The sequence below is a fragment of the Syngnathoides biaculeatus genome, chromosome 20, assembly GCF_019802595.1.
Source record: "Syngnathoides biaculeatus isolate LvHL_M chromosome 20, ASM1980259v1, whole genome shotgun sequence".
NCBI classification, from domain to species: domain Eukaryota; kingdom Metazoa; phylum Chordata; class Actinopteri; order Syngnathiformes; family Syngnathidae; genus Syngnathoides; species Syngnathoides biaculeatus.
Genome location: NC_084659.1, coordinates 7,929,804 through 7,956,133, shown reverse-complemented (window position 1 = coordinate 7,956,133; position 26,330 = coordinate 7,929,804). Strand labels below are relative to the sequence as shown.

The 26,330-nt window shown below is 48.2% G+C and overlaps 1 protein-coding gene across 2 annotated transcripts in view; it reads left to right on the top strand.

Annotated features, from left to right (window-relative positions):
• Window positions 1–26,330, top strand: part of tspan11 (tetraspanin 11) — a 60,027-nt gene that overhangs the window by 5,411 nt on the left and 28,286 nt on the right. Inside the window, exons 4-8 of one of the 2 annotated variants that reach the window (XM_061807928.1) lie at window positions 467–541; window positions 2,182–2,286; window positions 2,623–2,781; window positions 2,863–2,949; window positions 4,824–7,891. In XM_061807928.1, the coding sequence (XP_061663912.1) occupies window positions 467–541; window positions 2,182–2,286; window positions 2,623–2,781; window positions 2,863–2,949; window positions 4,824–4,883 (486 nt within the window). In that variant the 3' untranslated portion in view covers window positions 4,884–7,891. Of the gene's footprint in view, window positions 1–466; window positions 542–2,181; window positions 2,287–2,622; window positions 2,782–2,862; window positions 2,950–4,823; window positions 7,892–26,330 lie in introns of those variants that run through there. The other variant, XM_061807927.1, reaches the window with a different exon arrangement.

Sequence of the window (26,330 nt, the reverse complement as noted above, 5' to 3'; positions counted from 1 at the left end):
CCCATGTTTGAGCGTCCCCTTGTTTCCCACCGAACGCCGCCCACGCTCCGGTTCGAACGAAAACGCGTGGGCGGTCTGTTCGCTTCGCAGCGTGCACAACGACGCTCGGGATTTTGAAGTCTTTACCCGGTGCAATTAAGAGTCATGAACCTTTGTTGTGTGGCGGGCCTCCAAAGCCCGGATCACTTTTTTTGAATGAACGCTTTGTCTGCTTCGGGGGCGGTGATTCGTATTTTTCAAGCTAATCACGACGCATAATTGTGTTGTGGGGGAGGGGGGGGGGGGAGAAATCCCCGGAGAACATCGCATTCCGCCCCGCCTGTCAAAATGTCGTCACGGACGAGAGGCGGTTGCCACGCGTCTTGACAGTCGCTGGAAGTTTTTTTTTTTTTTTTTTTTTTTTTTAAATTGTAAAACACATCCTTATAGAGAACTCTTCCACCCCCTCCCTCCCCCTTTCTTCCAGTATTTCTTCTGCCTGCTGCTGATCTTTCTCATTGAACTGGTGGCCGGCGTTCTGGCTTACGTCTACTACCAGAGGGTAATTTGCAAGTTTTGTTCTCTGTGTAAAAGTAGGGGTGTCAAACTTATTTCACATTGTGGGCCAGACGCGTGCTCGCGAGATGTCAAGTGGGGCGGCCCATTAAAATAACTACTCGTACTCTGCTATAAATAATCAAAATATCACATCTTTCCTTTGTTTTGGTGGAAAGAAACACAAGAACATGAGGAAAATGTTGAAATTTAACAAACTTTCCTTTTACAAAACAGTTCACTCAGATTTCTTTCAACAAAGGTCCAATTTACTTTTACTATTCACATATATGCATCGCAACCGATCCCATTGATTGTACAAAGGCAAAAAAAAATTTACAAGCACCGTAATTGGTATTGAAAAACAAATTCAGATCAAATGAGATTTTTAAAGAAAGTCATTTTTAAACCATTTACACATCCATCCATCCATCCATTCTCCTCACAGCTTATCCTCACGAGGGTCGCGGGGAGTGCCGGAGCCTATCCCAGCTGTCAACGGGCAGGGGGCGGGGTACACCCTGAACTGGTTGCCAGCCAATCGCAGGGCACATTGAGACAAAGTGCCGCACTCACAATCGTACCTTGGGGCAATTTAAAGTGTCCAATTAATGTCGCATGTTTTTGGAATGTGGGAGGAAACCCACGCAGGCACGGGGAGAAGATGCAAAGTCCACACAGGCAGGTGCAGGATTGAACCCGGGACCCCAGAACTGTGAGGCAAACGCTTTGCCAGCTGAGCCACCGTGCCGCCCTCCATCTACACAAGTGCATATAAAATCTAAATTTAGGCCCTGCCTGCACCTTACAAACAAATATTAAATGTGTAATGAAGGAAGTATTCACATGTCCTGCAAATGTGTAAACTTCATACATGAAACACAGGTACATATGCGATACATACTGAAAATTCACAGAGTTGCATGAGCAGTAGAATTCCACCATAATTTTTTTTATAGTCAAGTTGGTGACTAACATTAATGGGCAGGGCGGCAATTTTTTGCCTTATTGAGATCAAAGTCTCCGAACAGGCCACAATCAAGGAAATAACACTTCTTTTTCATTTATATGATAACTTTACTCATGTATAATCTCGTCCAAAAGAAGGGACGCTGCCCGCGAGAGTGTACTTGGGTTTTCTTAGTCGATCGTCCCCAAAACCAGAATCAGAATCAGATTAAAACACTTAAATACTTAATACTATACTGAAAGATATAATGCGTGAAAATCATGATGTCCCAAATATGGGACGCTGTCCATGAATGGGTTAAATTTTTGTAATCACCACAGTAAGGATTCATCTTCACAGAGCTGTACAGTATTTTTGTCAATGCAAACAGTATCTAAGGCGGCATTTTCAAGGTGTTCGTCCAGTCTGGACTTGTTTTTGTTCCCTGATACTTGGCATCTTTTGGCCTGTCCAAGTGCATGCTTTTGTCTTCTTCTCTGATCAAAACAATAATCTACGAATTGCAACCTATTGAAAAAATATTTATTCTGTGTCTTTTATGCATTTTTTCCCCACATTTAAACTAACCCGCGGGCCTGATCGAACCCCCTTGCGGTCCGGAACCGGCCCGCGCGCCGTACGTTTGACACCCCCGGTATGAAGGAAGATTTTTGACGCTTTCCGACGTTTGTTCCCAGCTGAGCGAGGAGCTGAAGCAGCATCTCAAACAGACCATGACGGACAACTACGCCCAGCCGGGGAAGGAGGCCATCACCTTGGCGGTGGACAAACTTCAGCAGAATGTATGTTTTTTTTTTTCATTTCCATTTCCATTTCGTAGCGTCCGTAGTTTTTTCTTTGCGAGCGTCGGGCTGCGCGTCAGAAGGAGCAGCACAATGTCTAGTGAAGTGAAGCACAAAATGGAGCAAGAGTGGTTTCATTTCTTTATATTTCATCTAAATATGTCATGACTGTACATCTTTACAAAGTACGATAGCAAAGTTTTGTTTGAAGAGGCTGGGATGGAATAAATGCATTTTCATGCATTTCAATGTGGAAAGATGATTTCAGATGAGAATTATTTGAGGCTAATTTAGGCAAGGCATTCGTGACTCCGCCCGCCATTTTGTCCCCCGCAGTTCAAGTGCTGCGGCAGCGACAGCTACCAAGACTGGACGAGCAGCGTGTTCATCGCGTCGGAGCGCGCCGACGGCCGACTGGTGCCCGACAGCTGCTGTAAGTCGGTCACCCCCGACTGCGGCGTGCGGGACCACCCGTCCAACATCTACAACGTGGAGGTGAGCCCGGGGAGCCTTGAGCGCGAGCCCGGACGCCGAGCCCGCCGTCCGCCACTCGTAACGGCTCGTCGCCGTCTGCAGGGGGGCTGCATCGCCAAGCTGGAGCAGTTCCTGGCGGACCACCTGCTGGTCATCGGGGCCGTGGGCGTCGGAGTGGCCTGTCTGCAGGTATGTTGGAGGAAAACGTTGAGCGAGGTCGTTCCATTTTTTTTCCCATGCGCATTTCGCGACAAAGGAATGAAAATGCGAGGAAATCAGCCCTGGGTCTTGTGCTAGCTTCTGAATTGATTGGTCACGAGATCAATTTCGATCACCTCACGTCCTCGCGGTTTCCGGCCAATAAGCCGCGACTTTTTTCACACGCTTTCAACCCTGCGGTTTGTGCGGTGATGCGGCTAATTTGTGTAATTTTTTTTTTCTAATGTCCGCAAGGGGGGCACTCGAGCGGAAAAGGTAAGAGTGAGACCGGTGGAATATATGTGCCGAGGAAGTGACTTTTACCGGTCCGGCCCTGTTAGCGCTGGCCCAGCGTGGTACTGCCGTGTCTCGGGGATTTTTACCAGTATGTTTTTTTATTTTTTTTTAACCGGCCCTGTTAGCGCGGTGCTAGCATTAGCATTAAACTCTGTGTACTGTCTTTCTTTGTAAATATCTCGTGTTTCAATGTGGGCGCTTGCGGCTTTTATACGGCTGCGGCGCATGTATGTACCAAATGGTATTTCCTTTCCAAATGTACTGGGTGAGGCTCATAACCAGGTGCGCTCCGTAGGCCGGGAATTACGGTACTTAAAAAGAAACCTGAGCCCGAACAACTACTCGCATCGATTCTTTTTCCTTACCGTACCGATGAGTCTGCTAAAGACCGCTGTGTAGTTTTGAAGAACGTCTTCGTCCCAAACACAATCTGTGACGTTGAATGCATCCCAAAAATGTTCTCGTCTGCCGTGACTTATTTGTCTCTTGTGTGTCCAAATGTTGACTCCCCCCCCCCCCACCCCTCATACTTCCATTTAACACAGAAATCCAGGTTTTAAGCCCCCCCAATGTGGTTTTCCTCGTTCGTTTGGTGTGACGCACTAACCCACACGTGTGTGTGTTTGTGTGTAGCTGGCCGGTGCAGCCTTGACCGCCTACTTTATGTATCTTCTCTATAAAGAAGAGGAGGAGGACTTGTCTACGTTGTGATTGTGGTTAGCGTGTTCCTCCGCGGGCGTTGGTGTCACGCGGCGCATGCAGCTGCCCTCCGCCCTCTGAGCTCAGTCGTTGCTTACCTCAGCCGCCAAACATCTCCACGCATCCAAACTACTTTCGCTCGTCGTCGTCTCGAGACCATCTGGACTTTCGGCCTTTCGGCGACATCGAGCCGCACGGCTCCCCGCGCAGGGTGCGAATCGGCGGAGTTTTACGACAATTCTCAGACAATTGAGCGTTAAAGAGACTTGAAATGATAATACAGTCGACACCGGGACAGACCAAAATGAAATATGTAATAGATCTTAGGTGGAAAACCAAGGTTCCCCGCTGACTGACAAGGATATTGCAGTGAAGTGCCTATTGGACCTGAGTTGCTAACAGAAACAGCAGTGCCAAATCCCACCAGCAGTCTCCCAAGTCCCGAACCGATTGGTAGCTAAAAACGCAAACCGTCTCCTACTAAACGCTTGCATGCGTCTTCTGTACATGGCCGCAGTCACGCTTTCGTCGTCTTGTGCTTGTGTCACGTCTGGCGGTTGCGCCGCGTTTGTCAAAGCCTGTCAGTCGCTCTTCCCGTTCCGCTGCTGCTTCTTCTTCTGTGGTCGTGTGTGAACGATCCTTTTTTTTTGGGATTCCGCCTCGACGTCTTACTCATCCGGCACCGCGTGGACTAACCCCCGCTGCATCCTCTTTGGCTTCCATGTCCGCTTGTCCGCCGACTTCTTTCCCCCTGTCCAGCGGCCGCATCCGTTTTTGTTCCCGGCTTGTCTTGCGCTTCGGCCCCGCGTCGGGGTTTGGCGACGGCGTCCTCGTCATCCGCCTTTGACCCCGACACTTCCTGTTTTCAGATCTGTGGGATGGTGCTCACCTGCTGCTTGTTCAGGAGGATCAAGATGGAGCCTTACTGATTGACGCACTCCACGTCACCTGTGCTCCACATTCTGGCTTTTTATTCTGATTATTTTTTGTCTTGTCGTTTTGTGTTTGAACAACGGAGGCCTCCTGGCGCACGTTTTGCCTTTTAGCTTCATTTTTCGACGAACTGAAGGTTATTTTCGCATCACGCTTCAGTGGCGGTAAAATGTCTTCTGCTCGCGTTTGTGCTAGTCAATTATGAGCGTACCAAAAAGAAAATGGCGCAGAAACTATATAACGTATGATATGCCTGATAACATAACCGAAAGGTGAGCTTTGAGTGTAATGGAGCATGCATAAACACAAAGAAACCAGAGTAGCCTTAATACCTTGCATTCCGAATATTTCATATTAGGAGAGCTTCTGTATATAAAAAAAAAAAGTAGCCAAAGTACGCAAAATCGCCTCCTTTTTTTTTTTATCTTGCATTATCAATCAAAACTGATTATTATTGAATCTCGTCGGATGTACAGTATATGTTTTTGTATTTTGGTGCAGTTTTACCGATTGGTAAAGTAGTAGTTTTTCAGGCATTTTTTTAATATTCGGAACGACCATTCCTTTTTAAAAATGAAACATAACTGGTGCTAATGTAAGGAATTCACGTGCCCCAAATACTTTCTTGGACCATCCCTCAAAATTCAAACCAAATCCAGTTGAAGTGTTGTTTTCGCCACTTGAGGGAGCCAAATCTCACATTTGCACACAGTCGGTCGTGCATTGTCTCATATTTGATTTCTGCTCAAGCTTTGCAAATGTTTTGAGCTTGCCTTCTGTTTTATTATCATGTAATTATGATCTGAATTTGCAATGCCTCATTCAAACCGCATTTAGTGTGATTGTTGGTGTCATGGAAGCGCGAAATGAATTCTTACGTCTACGTCTTGCACGTGAGTCGCTGTCGTCCTCTTTTTACCAAATGACTCGGCTGTTCTCGTTTCCCCGCCGTCGGTTCTGCGTCGTAGCTCCCATTTGGGTCGCCACGTTTAACGCGCAAGAAAAAGTGCGTCACGATGTTCTGAGTCATGTTGAACATTTTGTTGCCGGTTCCCCCCTGGGAACGGCTTCTGAAGGGGTCCCGAGAATTGTTCAGGACATGGTAGGACTTGATTTTTAGGATTACCCCAGATGTCCACAAAATAATGACCCGAATTTTCAGCGTCGGCCTTGTAAACATGTTGTGACTCATTGCGTCTGTGTAACGATTGTCCAGACATGCGCACCTGCGTCCAATAACCCGGCGCCTTCAGCGTTTACGCATGTGGGAAGACTTGTGGAGGGCGCACATCTGCGCGGGGTGGGGGTGGGTTTCGAGGGGGTCCGAGGTTTGTTTGGCCACAGTTGATTAGCCGTGCCTGAAGCCGCGCAGCGTGATGTAAACACTTCACGGGAATTTTGAAGTGAGTAAGCCGTTACAGCGTCGGCCCTTTGTCATGTGTCGGTGAGGAGGGGGGGGGGGGACAAAAAGTTCATCTTCTGAAGGGAGTTTTTTTTCCCCACTCTCTAGCTGTGGGGATGTTACATAAACGTGTTCTTTCCTGACGAGTTTTGACTCGCAGGCACCTCGAAGCGGACAAATTATCGACAATTGCATCTTGAATGGCTTGTATGTAAATAGTTGGGTCTCCCGAGTGGCTGCCTATCCGTCGAGTGTGAAATTAAACAGCGAAATAAATCCACGGTGATCCCCCCCCCAATCCCACCCCCGAGAAACAGTCTGCAATCAAGAAAATGTATTGATGAATGGATACAATTCGATCAGGTTAGTGTCTCCGCGACCTTTGTCATAACAGCAGTAAACGTGCTTAGTGTTCGTCCTGCAGTAGAAGGGCCGAGGTGGGTAGCGGCTGTAAAGTGTGCTGTAATTCTTGATCCTTGAGTTATTTGATGCTAGAGATGTATTATTGAAAGACTTGAGATCTTTAAAGTGTGAATAAAAATCCACGACGACGCATTTCTGTGCTGTCTGATTGCGATTCTACCTGCACATGCCACCAGGGTGAGGGTTAACCCTCCACGCGACCTCACAAGGCCCAAAAGTGCTCGCGATGAGTGGAAATTGTCGGAATTTCTTCAGTGTTTTAAGTAAAGAAGCCCTCATGAAGTGGCGCACTCGAGCCCACAAGTGTCAAAAGTGAGGCTCGCCCGAGAGCCCCTCCGCGACGTCGCGAGGCGCCGCCGTTCATCTCGGCTTCTCGCCCAATCCCCTTACACGGGACCACCTTTTACGTCCGCCGTTAAATGCCCGCCAAGCCGCGCGCATAACGTGCAGCGTTTGACTTGAAACGGGACCAAAGAGTGGCCGCTCGGGGTCCCGCGGAGCCGGGAGGGATTCCGTGGGAGAGGGGCGGAAGCACACAAAGTGTTTCAAGACAACCACCATGATGGCGACATTGATTGATAGCAAACAGATGACGCGGTGCTCAGAAGGCAAAGCTGTGATGGCGAAGCAGGCGGGGAACACGCCGGTGGCCACGCCCCCTGCAGAACAACGACAAACGTTGTCTTATCATGCCGCATAGATACTGAAATCAGCTTTTGTCCGTCGGAAATTCTGCATCCGCGCGTGATAGGAGGCTCGTGAACTTTTGCACACTGGATGAATTCGTTAAAGCGGCCAAAACAAAGTTCAGGCGGACGTCGCGGGGGAGGTATCAAAGAAAAAGCAGCGGGCAAGATAGCTGAAATTAATCGCACTGTGATGACCTTGTACAGCAAAACAGGAAAGGGCCGGGGTCGGGTTTGACGCCGTAAATAAAAGGACGAACTCACAATGCAGGGTCAGAAGGCAAAAATAAATCCGTCCCATCTGCATCAACGCATTACCGCTATCCATTTTTAACAAAACAAGCCGAGTCAAATGTCTTCAGCCTAACTATTTCCACTCATCATTGGCGAAAAATACATCAGCACTTCAAATCTTGAGGTGGCGCAGAGCGGGGGAAGAGGTTCACTCGGTCGAGAGTGTTCGCAAAACAATTTTTAATGCTTTAAATTTGTTCATGATGTGTGAAAACAAGCACGACAAAGACACAGGAACAGATCGATATTATTGATCTGTGGATAAAATGCAAAACCGACGATGTGGCAATAAATTGAGCACATACACGTCGGACTGAATGCTGATTTTATTTTTTATTATTTTTTTTCCCCCTCCACCCGTGTGATTTGGCACTTTATTCCCCCCCCCCCTCCTCCTGAAATCATAACTTTCTTTTCGGGGTCAACATCTGTCATTGTTCAAGAGTCCAGCATTCCTTCCCTGAAGTGAAAGCTTTGTTAACGTCGCCGTGTAAAACAAGCCCGCGTCCGTACGTCCTCGCGCGGCGACATCCCCGCGTGAGTTTATAGAAAGGGAATATTTTAATTGACATGTTTACAGCACCTTTGTGGCGTTATCAAAGGGAATCGAATAATTTATGGAGCTTTAATGCAGCTTTGTGTGCAATATAAACATCGTATTATGTGTCCCAGGGCAGTTGCGTGTGTGCACCCGCCGGACTTTTCGGCGTGGATGCGTGGCAGGGCCGTAAGGTGCGCAGCTGTGGGAGCTTTTCCACGCTGCTTCCATCTGGAGCCCCTTTTCCGCACTGGCGACGGCTCAAAGTGTGTACGGATAATTTGGGTTTCATCCAGTAAAACACGGGTTCTCGTTGAGTACTGCTCGCCATATGCGCCTCGCCGTCGCCAGGTCAGATCGCGGGTGACGAAAGTCGGGAATGTAAAATTTTGTTAGACTTGCGTGTCCTTCTGAAAATGCGGCAAAATGTGCGACTCGAAACGAAAATAACAGGGTGCGACGCGACTGAAGATGGATCCGTGCCGATCACGGGACGGCGGAGAACATCCCCGCATGCTCGGCATGATTTCCAGCGTCGACTGTGCGTCGCGAACCGCCGATGTTGACGGCTCTTTTACGACTCGGCACCGAGCGCTGTGAGAAATGCAGGCTTGGTACACAGTTAAGTTCACGGTAAAAATGCATAATTGTATTATTAGGAAACAGACGATCCCGAGAGTTATTATGCAATAAAAAGACAGATGGCATTTGTTATGGCTTTGGCCCCTGAAGACCGCGGTCGAGTTGAAATGGAATGTTTGAAATAAAAGGTGTGTCAGAAAAGTTCCATTTCAAACGACGTGGTTTCCCACTCGACTGGGGCCCGGACTGTCAACATCCAAAGGGATCCAGTCTGAGCTGTGTAAGGACAACTCGTGCTTGGTCACAGTACCCTGAGCATCAGACAGTTCCTGGTCAAGATAAACATTGTTCTACTGGAGAAAGGTCCCCCTTCAGCTGACCTGGCTCCTTGTGATTTAAAAAAAACAAACAAAAAAAACTGTTAGGTGGTGGTTGGGCCATCAAGATTGTTGCGGACAGCGCCAAGAGGGACCATCATGTCAGAGCTGTGAAAGATCTCGCAAGAATCTTTCCAGGAGTCCATGAAGGAGCGACGGAGAATCTTGACACCAGTCCTAGAACCTTTCTTTCACACCTTGTACAGTCTTCTTCTTCTTTTCCTTTCGGCTTGTCCCGTTAGGGGTCGCCACAGCGTGTCATCTTTTGCCATCTTAGCCTATCTCCTGCATCTTCCTCTCTAACCCCAACTGCCCTCATGTCTTCCCTCACCACATCCATAAACCTTCTCTTTGGTCTTCCTCTCGCTCTTTTGCCTGGCAGCTCCATCCTCAGCATCCTTCTACCAATATACTCACTCTCTCGCCTCTGAACATGTCCAAACCATCGAAGTCTGCTCTCTCGAATCTTGTCTCCAAAACATCCAGCTTTGGCCGTCCCTCGAATGAGCTCATTTCTAATCCTATCCAACCTGGTCACTCCGAGCGAGAACCTCAACATCTTCATTTCTGCTACCTCCAGTTCTGCTTCCTGTCGTCTCTTCAGTGCCACCGTCCCTAATCCTTACATCATGGCCGGCCTCACCACTGTTTTGTCAACTTTGCCCTTCATCCTAGCAGACACTCTTCTGTCACATAACACACCAGACACCTTTCGCCAGCTGTTCCAACCTGCTTGGACCCGTTTCTTCACTTCCTGACCACACTCTCCATTGCTCTGTATTGTTGACCCCAAGTATTTGAAGTCGTCCACCCTCGCTATCTCTTCTCCCTGTAGCCTCACTCTTCCCCCTCCACTTTTCTCATTCACGCACAGATATTCGGTTTTACTTCGGCTAATCTTCATTCCTCTCCTTTCCAGTGCATGTCTCCATCTTTCCAATTGTTCCTCTGCATGCTCCCTGCTTTCACTGCATATGACAATATCATCTGCGAACATCATGGTCCAAGGGGATTCCAGTCTAACCTCATCTGTCAGCCTATCCATTACCACTGCAAACAGGAAGGGGCTCAGAGCTGATCCCTGATGCAGTCCCACCTCCACCTTAAATTCCTCTGTCACACCTAAGGCACACCTCACCATTGTTCTGCTGCCATCATACATGTCCTGTACTATTTTAACATACTTCTCTGCCACACCAGACTTACGCATGCAGTACCACAGTTCCTCTCTTGGTACTCTGTCATAGGCTTTCTCTAGGTCCACAAAGACGCAATGTAGCTCCTTCTGACCTTCTCTGCACTTTTCCACGAGCATCCTCAAGGCAAATAATGCATCTGTGGTACTCTTTCTAGGCTTGAAACCATACTGTTGCTCGCAGATACTTACTTCTGTCCTGAGTCTAGCCTCCACTACTCTTTCCCATAACTTCATTGTGTGGCTCATCAACTTTATTCCTCTATAGTTCCCACAGCTCTGAACATCCCCTTTGTTCTTAAAAATGGGAACTAGAACACTTTTCCTCCATTCTTCAGGCATCTTTTCGCCCGCTAGTATTCTGTTGAATAAGTTGGTCAAAAACTCCACAGCCATCTCTCCAAATTGTTTCCATACCTCCATCGGTATGTCATCAGGACCAACTGCCTTCCCATTTTTCATCCTTTGTAATGCCTTTCTGACTTCCCCCTTAGTAATCATTTCCACTTCCTGGTCCTTCACTCTTGCCTCTTCAACTCTTCCTTCTCTCTCATTTTCTTCATTTATCAACTTCTCAAAGTATTCTTTCCATCTATTTAGCACACTACCGGCACCAGTCAACACATTTCCATCTCTATCCTTAATCACCCTAACCTTCTGCACATCCTTCCCATCTCTATCCCTCTGTCTGGCCAACCTGTAGAGATCCTTTTCTCCTTCTTTCGTGTCCAACCTGGTGTACATGTCTTCATATGCCTCTTGTTAGCCTTTGCCACCTCTACCTTTGCCCTACGTCGCATCTCAATGTACTCCTTTCGCCTCTCCTCAGTCCTCTCAGTATCCCACTTCTTCTTCGCTAATCTCTTTCCTTGTATGACTCCCTGTATTATGGGGTTCCACCACCAACTCTCCTTCTCCCCTTTCCTACCAGATGACACACCAAGTACTCTCCTGCCTGTCTCTCTGATCACCTTGGCTGTCGTCGTCCAGTCTTCCGGGAGCTTCGGTTGTCCATCGAGAGCCTGTCTCACCTCTTTCCGGAAGGCCGCACAACATTCTTCCTTTCTCAGCTTCCACCACATGGTTCTCTGCTCTACCTTTGTCTTCTTAATCTTCCTACCCACCACCAGAATCATCCTACATACTACCATCCTATGCTGTCGAGCTACACTCTCCCCTACCACTACTTTACAGTCAGTAACCTCCTTCAGATTACATCGTCTGCACAAAATATAATCTACCTGCGTGGTTCTACCGCCACTCTTGTAGGTCACTATATGTTCCTCCCTCTTTTGGAAATAAGTGTTCACTACAGCCATCTCCATCCTTTTTGCAAAGTCCACCACCATCTGCCCTTCAAAGTTCCTTTCCTGGATGCCGTACTTACCCATCACTTCTTCATCGCCCCTGTTTCCTTTACCAATATGTCCATTACAATCTGCACCAATCACAACTCTCTCGCTGTCTGGGATGCTCAGAACTACTTCATCTAGTTCCTTCCAGAATTTCTCTTTCAACTCTAGGTCACATCCTACCTGTGGTGCATAGCCGCTAACCACATTATACATAACACCCTCAATTTCAAATTTTAGTCTCATCACTCGATCTGATACTCTTTTCACCTCCAAGACATTTCCACAGGGAGTAAGGACGGAGTCCTGCCCAAAAACTTGTGTATGTGGATGGTTTAAACCATAAGTATACCACAAACTATCATCTTGTGGATGTATACGTCTTCAGATATAAAAGCGTAACCTCTATTAACAACCCAGGCTAAAACCTTTCTCGAAATGGTACCAAAAAGTTGGAAGCTCAGTTATCCCAAATGTCTGAATTTAACTTCAGTGTGTTCATATTGAGGCGTTACTTGTGAAAAGTACTCAAATAATACCTCCAGGCTTCAAATCTGGGTCACGTAGTGCCCAAATGTTCGCACGAGAGCGTTTGTTTCCATAAATCCGCGGCGTTATCTCTCCAAAATGAAAGCCATACTTCCTCCCTGCTCAGGAAGCCGAGACCTCCGATCCTTCGCGATCCACTAGATGGCCTCGGTTGTCCAAATGTTTCCCCTGGCGTCTGACAAGAAGTCTCCTCTCAGCCGGCCTGTGCTTGTGTGCAGCGCTTGTTCACGTTTTTTCAGGCGGCTCCCCGCGAATAACCGCACGTTTTGCGTTTCCTCGTTATGAGGACGGCATTTGTTGTCGTCAAGATGACGCCGAGCGTCGTCTCGTGACTCCGCGCCGAAAGCGGATGCGAGGGGGAAAGTTCATTCGATGAAGCACTAAAACCATCACCATGGAGACCGTGGAGGATTCCAGCATGCGCGCGAGTGTGTTGCTCATCCAGTCCTCCATTTGGTGAGCGAGACGGTCCACGTTCCGTCTCTGGCCAACTGCTGTCGTGCGATGACAGAGGGAGAAACAGGCGGAGGTGTGAGGCGTCGCCCGTGATTGATGGGGGCCTCGCGTCGGAATGAACATTTGCGTGAATCGCGAGCCGCCGCGCTCGCTCATTATGCAACCCGACCCGCAGCTTTTTGACAAAAAATGTAGAACTGAAAGCGCAGGACCGCCTGCGTCACTGATAATTGTTCCTCCCTCGGGAGTTCAAAGCTATTTGTCGTCCTCTTTACCGGCTAACTAGAAGAGGAGAGAGATAAGAATGAGAGCGTATGTGAGATTTTATTAGCGACGGGAGTCAGGAAGAGGAGGAGGAGGAGGAGGAGGCTCGAATGGCTTTTCGATGAGGAGGCCACTTGCACTCTTTCCCCCTCCGAGAGGTTGTGTGGCGTCCAAGGTGAGCGGAAAAATAGTACAGTAGCTTGAGCCTGTCATAATTCTCTGGGTCACTGGTTATTATATCAGGGAGTAATAAAAACAGCCATATATTCTTTATGCTACGAGGAAAACGAGTGACATTGCTGTACCTTACTGGGTCACGGTAGTTGTGAAACTCTTCTTCGTTTGTGTCTTCAGTGACTGGATTATTTTTGCTCCCCGAGTGGCCAAGTCAGAATCAAACAGGAATCCCATTTAATTATTGTAATGTTGTTTGCATGATTATAGAGTGCTCTTTTCCTCTTTAGATAAACACACTAGAAACGTTTTTGGTGGGTTCTTTGGGCACAGTTTAACGGCATTTCCCTTTATTTCAATGGAGAAAGTTGATTGAGGTTTGACACGAGGGATTTTCCTGAAAAGTGAGGTCACGGATGAATTAATGTCACAGCTCAAGGAATCACTGTGAAGTATAAAGAAAAAGGAACACGAAATTCGTTACCGTTCAAATGCATCTCGCTAGCCAGAGGCAGAGCTGCACTGTGTTGGTTTCCAGTCAGTCGTGTTGCGCGCAATTTGTTCCGCAGATCTTTGAACTGAATTCACTCCTGGCGTGTCCTCGCCTTGATACTTTGATTCCAACTTGTCACTCACCTTGCTTGTGCTGACTTGCGGCCCCTCCCCCTTTTAGTCATGTGTCCATCATCCCCCAGCGAGCGGCCGCCGCCCCGCCGGGCGTCCCGCCGGGCCCGCCCGCAGCTGTTCACGGCCCTTTTACACGGAAGGACTGAGTCATTGCGGGAGGTCAGGGTCGGGGTCGTGAAACTGATCGGCCTCTCAAAAGTCCCGACTGAACTTTGTCACAGTGTCACAATAACCTTCAACTCCATTGTGACACCGCCGGAACCCTCCCGCAGAGCGGCCGCTGTGATACGGCGTTTGCGTCAAATTCCGCCTCCTTTTGTCTGCTTCCTCCCATTGTTCTTCCCCCAAAGTCACTCATCGATTTATCTCGGCGACCATTTTCTGCTTTCTTGCATATTCTTTGTCTTCCTCCTCCAATTCCCTTACAGTTGCTTTATCAGCATCGCTCATCGCTTTAATTAATTTCCACACTCTCTTCTTCGTAGTCGTACTCGATCGACCACGATGTTGGGAAAAATGGGGGGGCGGGACACACAATTAGAGGAACCAAACTTTTCAAACGCACGCATTCCCTTAAACAACCCGATAAATGCGTTTAATCATCAAACTGCTGTAATCCATTTTGATTGAACTGCACTGTTGCATCTGAAATACTTTATTACAAACTTACGAACAAATTTACGTGGCAGTCGGCAAAGTGGATCTGGCGTCCGATAAAACTTAACATTTCCTGACAAAATGTGAAGTTATTATACCAATGTTTAAAAGTTTCACATTAAACCCTTAATCTTCTCGTTCTTTAAAATCAACGGAAATTGGAAATAGTTGTTATCAACTTCGCCGAATTTGAATGATTAAAGAAAAGGGGCGTGTAAAAATGAGGCGGCAAAATCGCGAAAAGTCAAGCCATTCTAAAAGCGCTCACGGCCAACAACGAGGCGCTCTCGGAAGCAGACTGTGCGAAAGAAAGATGCATTTTGGAGGTGCAGGCACAGCGCGCGAACTGCTTAGTTTTTATGTTGGGACTTTACCTCGCGGCGACGCCGAAAAGATGCGAAAAGATTTATCAAAAGAAGCCTCTGAGACCTCACAAAAAGTGAACGTGTTCCAAATCAAACGGTGACGTCTGCGCGTGCCTTCACATAAAAATCTCTGCAGTGGACTGTAAATCCAAGAAAAATACACATTTGAATACCTGGCATGGCCTCTCTCGCCGTCTCTCTTCTCGGTATTCTGCCTTTTTCCTCTTTGTGCCCATCAATAGTGACGGCAGGCTGAGCCACGCTCCACAACGCTGCTGCTAGTTGTCCTACTCTCAAAACAAATGCAAAAAGGACAGACCACAACACTCCTCGGTTCTGTTCCCACCCCCCAGTTGTCCGTACTGGTTTTTCCTCTGCCAAGGTTCTCCTCGTTCTCCCCCGCGAACGCTTCGACAAGCCGGGTTTGTTTTGGAGAGCCGCGGCTTTACGGATCCGTGCCCAGACACTCTGGGGTGACTTTTATGAGGCGCGGACTGAAGTAAAACATTTTTGTGTTTGCGTATTATTTTAATGAGAATGTGCCATTTATATGAAGTCCACCTCAAAGTCCCTTCCTTTCCAACGATGGGGGTGCAAACCCAGAGTCGGCCACCTTTTAGACCAACTCCATTACCTCGGCGTTAATGAATGCACGTATCGACGTCGCTTCTGCAGTCGCACAGGGAGGACCGGTTATCAATAACTGAGCCAAATGAGAATGGATCCGAGCCCGCCGGTGTTCTCCGAAGCCCCTCGCCTGTTTGCGCTGCGGCTGCCGATCGATCGCGGCCGAGCCTCCGAACGTTCTTGTTAGCGATGTTGGTCTTGTTAATGCCTGAAGTGAACCGTGGTGCGATTACGTCTTCTTATGAACTGATGCTGATATCGTGGATTCCCACAAATCGCAGTTGTGCCTGAAACGTGATCCCCGTGATAAACGAGGGGTCGATGTACACATGAAAATACACAAAGTCACGTTGTCGTCGCCCGTGCTTCTTGCGGTGTGCTGCCCCTGCTCGGCAGTTTCACACATTCATCACTGCGATGTCAATTCAATTCCTCGCTCGGCTACCCCGGCAAACGTCTCCATCGCGAGCGGAAACCCTCAGGGAGGAGCTCATTACATTGGCAATGTCAATTGTTTCTCAGCAAACACAGAGGAGAGCAACTTTCTGTTTGCCAAAAAGCACATCAAATGCGTCGTAAATATGGCGTCAGCGCGTTTTATTTCTGGATTCGTACAATATCTCTTTGATACTTGTGTGGCCTCAGAAGTGCAACTTATGTGGTGATCTTATTTGTACTGCTCGTGGAAATCAAGCGCATGTCACATTACTCATTCGAGCGGGAAAGGGGGAGCAATGAAATCTTTCCTCCGGGCCACGCCAGCAAAACAACGCCTGGCCGACATCCCGCATACGAAGTCGTTCCGTGGCAACATGCACGGTAAATACATGCGAGCAATTCAACTCCGTGGCTACGTTATTAAGAGGAGACGACGGGGATTTTGATGAAAGCCGAGCTCGCACAAGACTTTGGATTGTTCAGTTTACGCCAGAGTCCGTACCGGTTCGCTTCGGTCGGCGGTAGTCCGTGCGACTATCAGTCCTCCGTCACGACCGACAGGTGCGGGCGTATTACGGACCGTGACCGCTAATGGGACCGCCGGGACGCCGGGCCGTGCGCAGCATCAATCAGTCGCGCTCGGCACCCTGGCTCAAATGGCCTTCCTCACTCACTCAACACAGAGCAGATGTCGTGCTCTGATCCGCCAGCGTGCGCGGATAAATCAGGCCGTGCGCATGCTCATGAAGTCGTTCTGTCGGCCGGGCAACAAAAATCCCCCACCGTGGCTGCAAGGTGCAAGACCTTTTCAGTTTCTCTTAGCCAAAATGAAACTCCTGAGGGTTTAAACTGGAGGCGTGTCACCATTCAAGTACTTTTGGTGGCTGCTTAGCTTTTGAGGGTGACCATGGCCGTTATTTGTTCTGACGGTCTCTGGGCTTACCCGCCCCAAAAGACGCAACTTCCCTGATTTCTCTAGGGCTCTTTCTTTGCTGCATCGACGAGGGACATCGATCCGTGCCCGCGACCTCGGCGCGTCGGAGAACAAGAAGCGAGCGCAGTGCTTATTGCGGCGTCGTCCATCTTGTTCTGAAAGGTGCTGAGACGGAGAGAGAGGAGATGCGCTGAAGCGTGGCTGATATAACGCGGTAGAACGGCGGTGGCAGTCCTTGATTTTTTTTTTTTTTTTTTTTTTTGGCCAAGTTTCAAGGTGTGAAGCAGTCACGTTGGAGCACTGCGATCCCGCTGTTCCAGTGCTACATTTTGTACGGCAATTAGATTTCGATGAGCCTTTTGTCTTTTTCTATGCTATAATCTTTCCCTCCCGGAGAAGCAACGCTCTGCTGTGGGTCCCCTCCCCATGTGGGCTGTAATCACCCCAAGAATGGAGTAATTAGGGCCACTGTAGGGTAATTACCAGCACTTGAATTGTTTCATTACGGCCTTCCCCTCAGCTGTCTGATGCCAGCGACGGCGGCGCTGCCCGTCGCTTGTTGACAGCGAGACATTTTGCTTCCTTGACTGCAGCACCGACAGGAGCTTTGAATAAATCTGTGCGAAAGGGAGCCGCACAAGGCAAAAGGTATGCGATTTTGACGTACTTCAGGAGAGGCTGAAGTCTGAGAAGTAGCACAAAAGGTTCTTGTTTAAAGGATCACACGGGCCTCCTTCCAGCCGACCGTGACGGCCCATCGGTCTGCGCCCAGTCATCTTGGACTGCTACAGTAAATGACCTGTATTTGCGGGCTTTAAGGGCACGGGGTCAAACCCCAAACGAGGTGAAAGGAATTCACCGTGGCCGCCTGAAATCCCCGCGAACTGGAAAGATGACTTTGTTTTCGCGTTAGTCTCGGACCAGTACCAAAATACTGCGGGTGACAAGTTATTCTTAATCCTGGCCAGGCTTAGGTTAATAACGGCTAGCTAATATTGAAACTCGCAGCGCAGAGGCTGTTGTCTCTCCAAATAAATCGACATTTCATCACAATGGCGTCAGCAGCCGCTTCTCTAAATATGAAGACCTTGCTCCCCTTCCAAACCCTGAAAATGACGGATCGGTTCCATTGACGGGCCGCCTTCTTCAGTATCTATCGGTTCCAGTGAGTTCTACGAAAACCGTGTTTGCGCTTTCCGGAGATGCTCATCACGCATGACGGATGAAGAAGATGTCAAATATTTCCCGACAGACGTGGGACTCTTTGACCCGCGGAGGCCTGATCCCACGCTCCCATATCTGGAATGGGACATTTAGCGACATGCTTTTATTAGCGATGTTTATTGACACAATATTTTCGCTCGGCACGCGGGCTTCATAGACCATAAAACCGTAGACGTGCGTTTCATGTGTGAATCATGAAGCAGATGTGTGTGGTGCCCGCATGATTGAGGCACCCCATCTATCATTGTTTAAGATGTTTGGCATGCTAGACAGATGTTAGAGCAATATGGTAGAAGTCCGTTGGGTTGGGTGGGGGGGGGGGGGCGCTGATAGATGGACCAGCTGCTCGACAGAGCGTAGCAATAGAACCGGCCACCTCTCGACCGCTGCATTTAATGGTTTAAAAAAAAAAAAAACACCACCCCTCTTGATAGCTGACTGAGCTTTCGTGCAATTTGGGAAAACAAACGTCAACGGTCTCGTGACTGTCACTCAGTGGGTCCGTCGTCGTGTGTAGCCTGGAAATGCTTGTCGGGAAGATCTATTTTCAGACCACCTCCCTACAAGTTGCTATGCAGGATCAGTCGGGGGGGGGGGGGGGGTGGCAGTAAAGCCACTTTTCCATCAAGTCGTACAGTGCAGGTGGGTTATTTTTATACCTTCGATTCATTTAGACAATGAAGACACAACCTACCGCTGCGTTTACTGTTTTTAGCTGTTTTACATATCCAAATATGCAGAAACTTCTTCTGTCTGGCCAACCCGTAGAGATCCTTTTCTCCTTCTTTCGTGTCCCACCTGGTGTACATGTCTTCATATGCCTCTTGTTTAGCCTTTGCCACCTCGACCTTTGCCCTACGTCGCATCTCGATGTATTCCTTCCGCCTCTCCTCAGTCCTCTCCGTGTCCCTCTTCTTCTTCGCTAATCTCTTTCCTCGGATGACTTCCTGTATTTTGGGGTTCCGCCACCAAGTCTCCTTCTCCCCTTTCCTACCAGAAGGCGCCCCAAGTACTTTCCTGCCTGCCTCTCTGAGTACCTCGGCGATAGTATTCCAGTCTTCCGGGAGCTCTTCCTGTCCATCCAGAGCCTGTCTCACCTCTTTCCAAAAGGCCACAGAATATTCTTCCTTTCTCAACTTCCACCACGTGATTCTCTGCTCTACCCTTTGTCTTCTTAATCTTCCTACCCGCTACCAGAGTCATCCTACACACCACGATCCTACGCTGTCGATCTACACTTTCCCCCAACACTGCCTTACAATCACTAACCTCCTTCAGATTACATCGTCTGCACAAAATATACAATATGCAGCAACTCTGCAGTCGAAAATGGTTGCCAAGGTTTTCCAAAATATAGATCGTCCTTGTGGGGCAAAATGCTCGGCTTTGCTCTCTGCGATTGACTGAAGATTCATTGCATAACATTTAATAACCAACCGGTATGAATACTGTCTTACAGAAATAACTACACTGTATTTATTTATAACACTTGTTTTTTTTTTTTTTTTTTTTTTTTTGTCGCTCGCATATGGTCACCTGGCAGATTGTTGCTTTTAAGAAAAGCACATTGCTGTCTCCCGGGGAATAGAACAACAACAAATACGGATCTCTTGAAGCTTCTTTCAAAGATTTTCAAAGGATAAAAAGAGGAAGTTCATCAGTGACCTTGTGCATTCGCCTGTCTCCAATTAGACAGTGAAGACAACAAATTGAAGCGTAGATGGAACGGCAGCCTCCATTTTTTTTTTTTTTTTTATCCCGGCGGACGACGGCGCGGAGAAACCTTCGCCGAGATGCCTTATCACCGCAAGCGAGCGCGGGCTCGCCGCCTCCACCTGGCTGACCTTGTCATTAGGCTCTCCATCTTATCGGGCAAGGCAGCGACGTCGGCGCTCCTCCGCCCTCTGCTCGACAAAATCGCACTCTCCCGGAGCCGGGAAATAATTAAAGCGGAGGCTCCGTGATTTAGCAGAGGACCAAGAATCGATAAGGCTGGGAAGGGAAAAAGAAAATGAAAGAAAAAGAAACAACCTTTTCATGGATCTGATGCGATCGCAGTGTCACTGGAGGGGTCTGAGCATTGTAGTTGGCGGCCAAAGTTTTTGTTTTAATTGGCTCCCCTGTGCTGATCATTGGACTGTTCTCCCTCAGACTGAAGCAGCAGCGCAGTGCTAGCGCCTGGCTGCCTATTAGAGCTGACAGTTTAGCATCCACCACTTAGTGTCCAATATCTCATCCTCCGTTCTCAGCAAAAACTTGGAGGCGAGCGAGTCGGCCTTATTTCCCCCTTGTTATTTTTGATTTGTTGTCCTTTTCTTTAGACTTAAGCGGAATAGCATTAACCTAGTCCTCTGGTGCCTGTCAATCAACCCAGTGCCTATCCTTTGTGCGTTGCTTAGGGTTTTGCCGAGCGCCTTCTCCAGAGATGAAAAAGCCACCTGACCCCTTTAAGCCCTGTGATCGCTCTACCATTTGTGCCCCTCCCCCATGGTCGAGGGTTTGCCCCCCACATTTCATGGCTTTGCGCACTCACCGAGATCAAACCCCCAGAGTCCCGATCCCCTGCTGAGAGTCACTCTGAAACCGCTAATGACCCTATTGGTCCAAGAGGTACCCGGCTCATCTTTAGAGTCTGTTCTGGCTTTATAGTGATTGCTTTGCCACCTGTACGCTTCTCATGCGACCTCAAGTGCCTTGAGGGGTGCAAAGGACTGAACTTTTACTCTAGGTCTCTCTCTTTTGCGTGAGAAAAGCGCTTATCTGTTTTTTGGGGGGTCACCGACAGACCAAACACCTGCTGACCTGCGGAAAACACAGGTGTGGACATGTCAATGAACACGATGGATGTGTATTGGAAGCCATTTCAAATATACTTAATGATTGAGATCACGGGGAAGATTCTGGGTTGGGCCAGTTCGGTCTTTAATAACATCAAGATATCAAATTTTCTGCTGTTGTGAATTTGACCATTGAGTGAATCGAAATCGTACCGCCATGGCAAGATTAAAACTTTAAAATATTACCAGTGGAGCATGAGAAACTAATATTGCTATTATCCCAGGCAGCAGGTGGTGTTGGATTTATGGGCCATAGTTCTATGTTGGGCCAAACTGGACCTTTCTAGTCTCCTAATCACATTGGATATATGAGAACTTGTAATGAAACAGACCCACGAATCTTGGGCCCACATTTAATTCTCGGGATTAATTATTTTTTATGTTTTTGTTTTGGTTCCAAAAGAATTAACCAAAGAAACATGTGAGCCAAAGGGATAGTTTACAGGCATGAATATAATCTAATGTTTGGTTGACCTGCGAAGACAAAACAGTTGCTGGCATCCCGGCTGCATTGTTGACGTCTGGCAGCGCTTCAAAAACACAAACCATCCATACGGAATCTGAAAGCAGAGCCGTTGCGGCGTATCTGGTGTTTCGCAGCGCTCTGTCTTTCCTTGATGTCAGCGGTTCGGATCGCACCGGGATCATGTGCACAACGATGACGCCTTCCTGGGCCCCGACCAACTCTGTATTATCCGCCGGACGTGAATTTGCCGCTGCCCCCTCCTGTGTTTGGGCCTCGCCCTACCCCAATAGCCGCAAAGCAGTTCGTAGCTAACGACACATTGTTAGCCGTAGTCTGGGTTTGGCACAAGGACACTTGGAGGTTTATACAGTTGCAGGTTCTGGGAATCTGGCACAAGTTTGTGCGTTAGGCCAATTTGTTGTTGAAGCCGATTAGTTAGTAGATTTACGTCGTGATGGCTAACAGAATACAGTAATTACTTTTTTTAAAATGCTAAGCAGACCACAGTAGGCACTTGCCCTGTTGTCCTTGACCTGCCAAATTGCATAGATGTTGTATTTACGATCATTCGTGGTCTTAAAAAGCCGAGCCTTTTCTTGTTTCATGGCTCTCATCATTGTGAAAACATTTACAAGGTGGTTGGGATGAACTCTGAGTGAGCGCGAAGGTTGCATTTCAACTGCAGATTGCAAAGGGAAACGTCAAATGCAGTGACCGGAGTACTTTCTGGCAGATCCCCCGATCCCGCTTCGAGTGAGTCCAAGCCCGCTTTGTGGAGGGTTCCTTTGGGCTCTTAATACCTGGAGGGAAACCGCTCGTTTTGCTCCCAAGTCTCCAGTCTGATTAGTCAAGGGTTAGGCTTCAGCCTTCCGGAGCCATGCGGTTTTCAATTTAAAAGCATTGACATGCGTCCAAATACTCTTGTGGGTGCCGCGCTCGGAGAAATTCGCAATGTAGACCCAGCGGATGTGCAGTTGTTGATTTCATGGGTCCGATGTGTTGAACCACTCACAGTCAGGGATGAGCCACGAGGAATGTAAACATTGGATTTGTAACAGTTTATACTACTTCTCGCTTGTCAAGTTCACTTTTCTCAAGTGACGCATTTCAGCTAGATGAACCTGTGTTACCTGTCAATTATATTTTAATAGCCGGTGTAGCATTAGTCAATACCGTAATAGTCTGACGTCGTCGTTTGGCTATTCGACGTCAACGCCTCAAATCATCTGCTTCACACTCGATGGAACAAAAGGACGTCACCGCAAGTTGAAGTCTGCGGTGTGGTTTCATGGTGCGGTCAGCTGACTTAAGCGAAACGAGTAAGCTTGGCCGCGAGAAGCCATACAGAGAAGGTCACTTCCAGACAGGGAGTCTAATACCCAATGCGACCCAAAGAAGCCCTCCTTCAGTTGCTTAACATGGACTGTATGCTGGATTTTGTTTGGGGGGGGGACAATTTTGTGCTTGGATTGTTTGCTTGTAGGTGTGTGGAGGTTCTTGTAGGGGTGTCGTAGCATCAATATCTAGAACGTTCTTTGGGATCCTGATTGAGACTTAAGCGGCGCATGTCAAACCAAGAGGTGTCCAAACAGATCTAGTGGACCGGCGGCGGCAGCGTCTGCCTGTAGGGGAGTCTGACTAGTCCGGGTCACGGCAAGGTCATGTTTAGTCAATGCGCCTCGGAGTGTGCCGAGGACCACGTGGTGCCTCCCCGAGCTCTTTCCCCAGTAACCATCCCCGACACTGACTGACCGTAAACTGGGCTCAGGCCACATCTGGATGCAATTTCATCTGAAATTCTTATAAAAGTTCAGGGTAACTGGGACCCCAAAATGTAAGAAGGATTAAACTTTAGAATAGGATGACTATTTTCGATTCATCTGGAGTGTACCATGGCGTCTGTTCGCCGTATGCTACTGGTTGCACTGCGGCCTGTCAAATCTGTTAATATAGAAAAATGTGACATGTTTACATGACTATTTGTAGCCTGCTGGGATTAGGCGAAAGGAGCACAGTTTTACATTGTAAGGCCTTCCAAATCAGGCGTCACTTTTCATTACATCCAAGAAAGATTTTGGACTGTGTGCCAATGGTTACCGCCAGTTCGTGAAGACCGCTTCCAGGACGGGCAAAACATTGGACCGAATTTCACAGCCCACAAGTCAGAGAGCTCTACGCGGTCCCGACTCAGCTACAATAAACGCAGTGTGTCGTCAACGGTGAAGGCCAAAGGCAACCACCATTAGCGTCACGTTCCGTTAATTCACCGTGAAGTATTGCACGCGGTTCCTCGTTGTTTTGCAGCCGTTGCAAATGATAGTATTCAATTCAGTCCGTGAATGGAACCAGGCGTAAGCCTCGCAAATGCTTTTACTGTTGAAATATGAGGACAATCGGGTTAGCGGGACTCATCGTGTTCGTTACTGTTTATTTGACATATTTTCACGTTGTCTAATCCTGTTAAGGTGGTTTGGTTCGGGTCACGTTGGGACTGCATGACAATGGATCGGAGAGTTTTTTTTTTTTTTTTTAAATCACAGTTTGATACCAGTTCAGATGTATTTAGCGTTTAACTTTACGTGCGCTCCCATTTGGTCCAGGTTACACCGGTGCCAAAATAATCTTCTAATCCTGAACAGAAAGGCCTTTCTTCCGTGAGCATAATTGTTCGTGAAATCTGTTCATTTCCATTGACGGGCCGTCTACTCATAGAGTTGAAAGACCTTAAACTTTGATTTAAGGCGAAGAGCCTGCTAAAATCTTTTTTGACACCTGGAAGGACTTTTGTTTTTTTTTTTTTTTTTTTTTCACGTACAAATGGCTCGCTTTCATTTCGGGTCTCAGGAAGTGGTCAGGCGTGCGAACGCGCCCTCCGTCTGCATTCGCCCTCGGTCACGCAAAGTGTTTGATTCGGGGCAGGCAGCGGTGTAAACCCACTGGGATTCTCAAGGTATCACATTCACTTTCCCGGACACCCATGTGAGCCGCAAAGACAGCGAAAAAAAATCAAAAGCAGCTGGGAGGCGTCCCAAACTGTTTACCGATATTTATCTGTACGTCACGCTGATTACGCGATGACAGTCGAGCCGCGGTGAGCTGCTGATTGATGATGAGTTAGCGAACATCTGACGGTAAACACTGACGGAACAAACATCCTAGAATTGTACAAGAGGATTAGAATCACAAGTTTTCTGAAATATGAGTAAGAGGGAGTTGCAAGTGAGCAATACGAGGAATTTTGTTTGTGGGACTCAAAGGATTTAGTTCTTCCAGCGAAAATTGGTCTGTGGTCTGCGGCGTCTCCGTTGCTTTATTGCGGGTGCTATTAAGTTCAAATGAAGATTTAAATGCTGTAAGCCCCCTCCAACAAGTTTGGATTTTTGCTGGTATCACCCTCGCAAGCATGTAGCGTCCCTTTTAATGATTCCCCCATACTTCCCCGCAGTAACCGCAAGGATCTACGGGCCTCTTCGGTCTCGCCTCGTCATCGGATCATGGGCCGTGAGGTCAAGACCTCGGGATTAGCGGTACCCCCCCCCCCCCCCTTTTTTTTTTGTGTCATTTCCCCATTAGAGCCTTACGGGCCCTGTCAGATGCACAGACGTCGGAGGTCTGAGACCCTCTTCCTGAACTGTCCGTCAGCTCCCGCAGGAATTCCACTAACGAGGCGCTATCGGGAACAGATGCAAAGAGGGCAGCTTGGGCAAAAACAGTCCACCACATTCACTTAATGATCACACACACGGTTATGTCACCCAGAACCACGAGAAGGCCGGCTTTTCTGTGGCTTTCTGCACTGAATACGACCGGTGACAAGCTTAATGTATTCTCATTGTCTGGTGTGTAACCAAACCACATCTTTATGCATCGACAAGGCGTCGCCCTAATAACTTTCATTTCTGCGCGTAGCCAAGAGTTGCCCGGGGCACCTGGTATTGAGTTTCAAGAATGGCCGCGCCTTCCAGAGCGCTCTATCATCCCCTTTTTCCGAGGTACGAGCCGGTTTATTATTACAATATGAAAGTAATATCCGACGCGGTGTGTCTGCGTGCCGAAAGCGTTGCCCAGGAAGAGGTCTTGAATCACAGACGGTTGCCGCTTATCCACCATCGCACGCGTCGTCTGCGTGCCCTTAGGGAACTGGACTCATTTTGATCCTGCGGGGTTCAAGACCTTTACCTCAATCTCGGCTCGTATTTGTGCTGCACCGTGAACCCCCGCCGGTGTGTGCTCCAGTGCCTACTTGATTAGGACGGGATTAAAGGGTCAGTCCATAAAAACAAACGAGATGGCTGAGAGCACACGAGAATACGAGGGACGGAACAAGGGCCAAGAACTCGCCGGACCATTTGGAGTCTTTTGAGATGTCAAATGCACTCAACTTTGTTGAGACGCATTTCATCTTCTCAGTCGTATTGTTGAGGCGTATTTATTTTTATTAAGAATGACTGGAGTGATATCAAATGTGCTTTCCCATTTCATTACCATACGTGGAGAGAATGTGGGAGAGCGAGGCAGTTCGTTTCCCGCATATCTGCTCCAGATGTGTCAGCTTGTTTGATCAGGTAACCATATGCTCTGTCCGTCCGTCCGTCCGTCCGTCTTTCCGTTCCACTTTTGTTTCCCTGCTCATAAAAACGCACCCTCCCCTGGTTCGTCGTACGCCTCGACATCACCTCCAGCGCGGAAATCCACATGAAGCCCGCTTGTCTGTTTGTCCGAAATGGAACGATGATCCGGAAAATGGAAATGAGCGCATACCAGCTGTTAGTGGCGATCAGCTCGCGCTTACCTCAGTCCTGTATCGGAGCACAGATCAAATACAAAACAGAGAGCCTGCGTTGCGTTCATGCAATCCCGAACGGCTTTTGGCTCAACGTTCAGCAGTGGCCCCTCTTTCATGTACGTATCAAGATTCATGACATTCTAGCACGTGATAAAATTGGATTTATGGACTCTGGCAGGTACATGTAGTG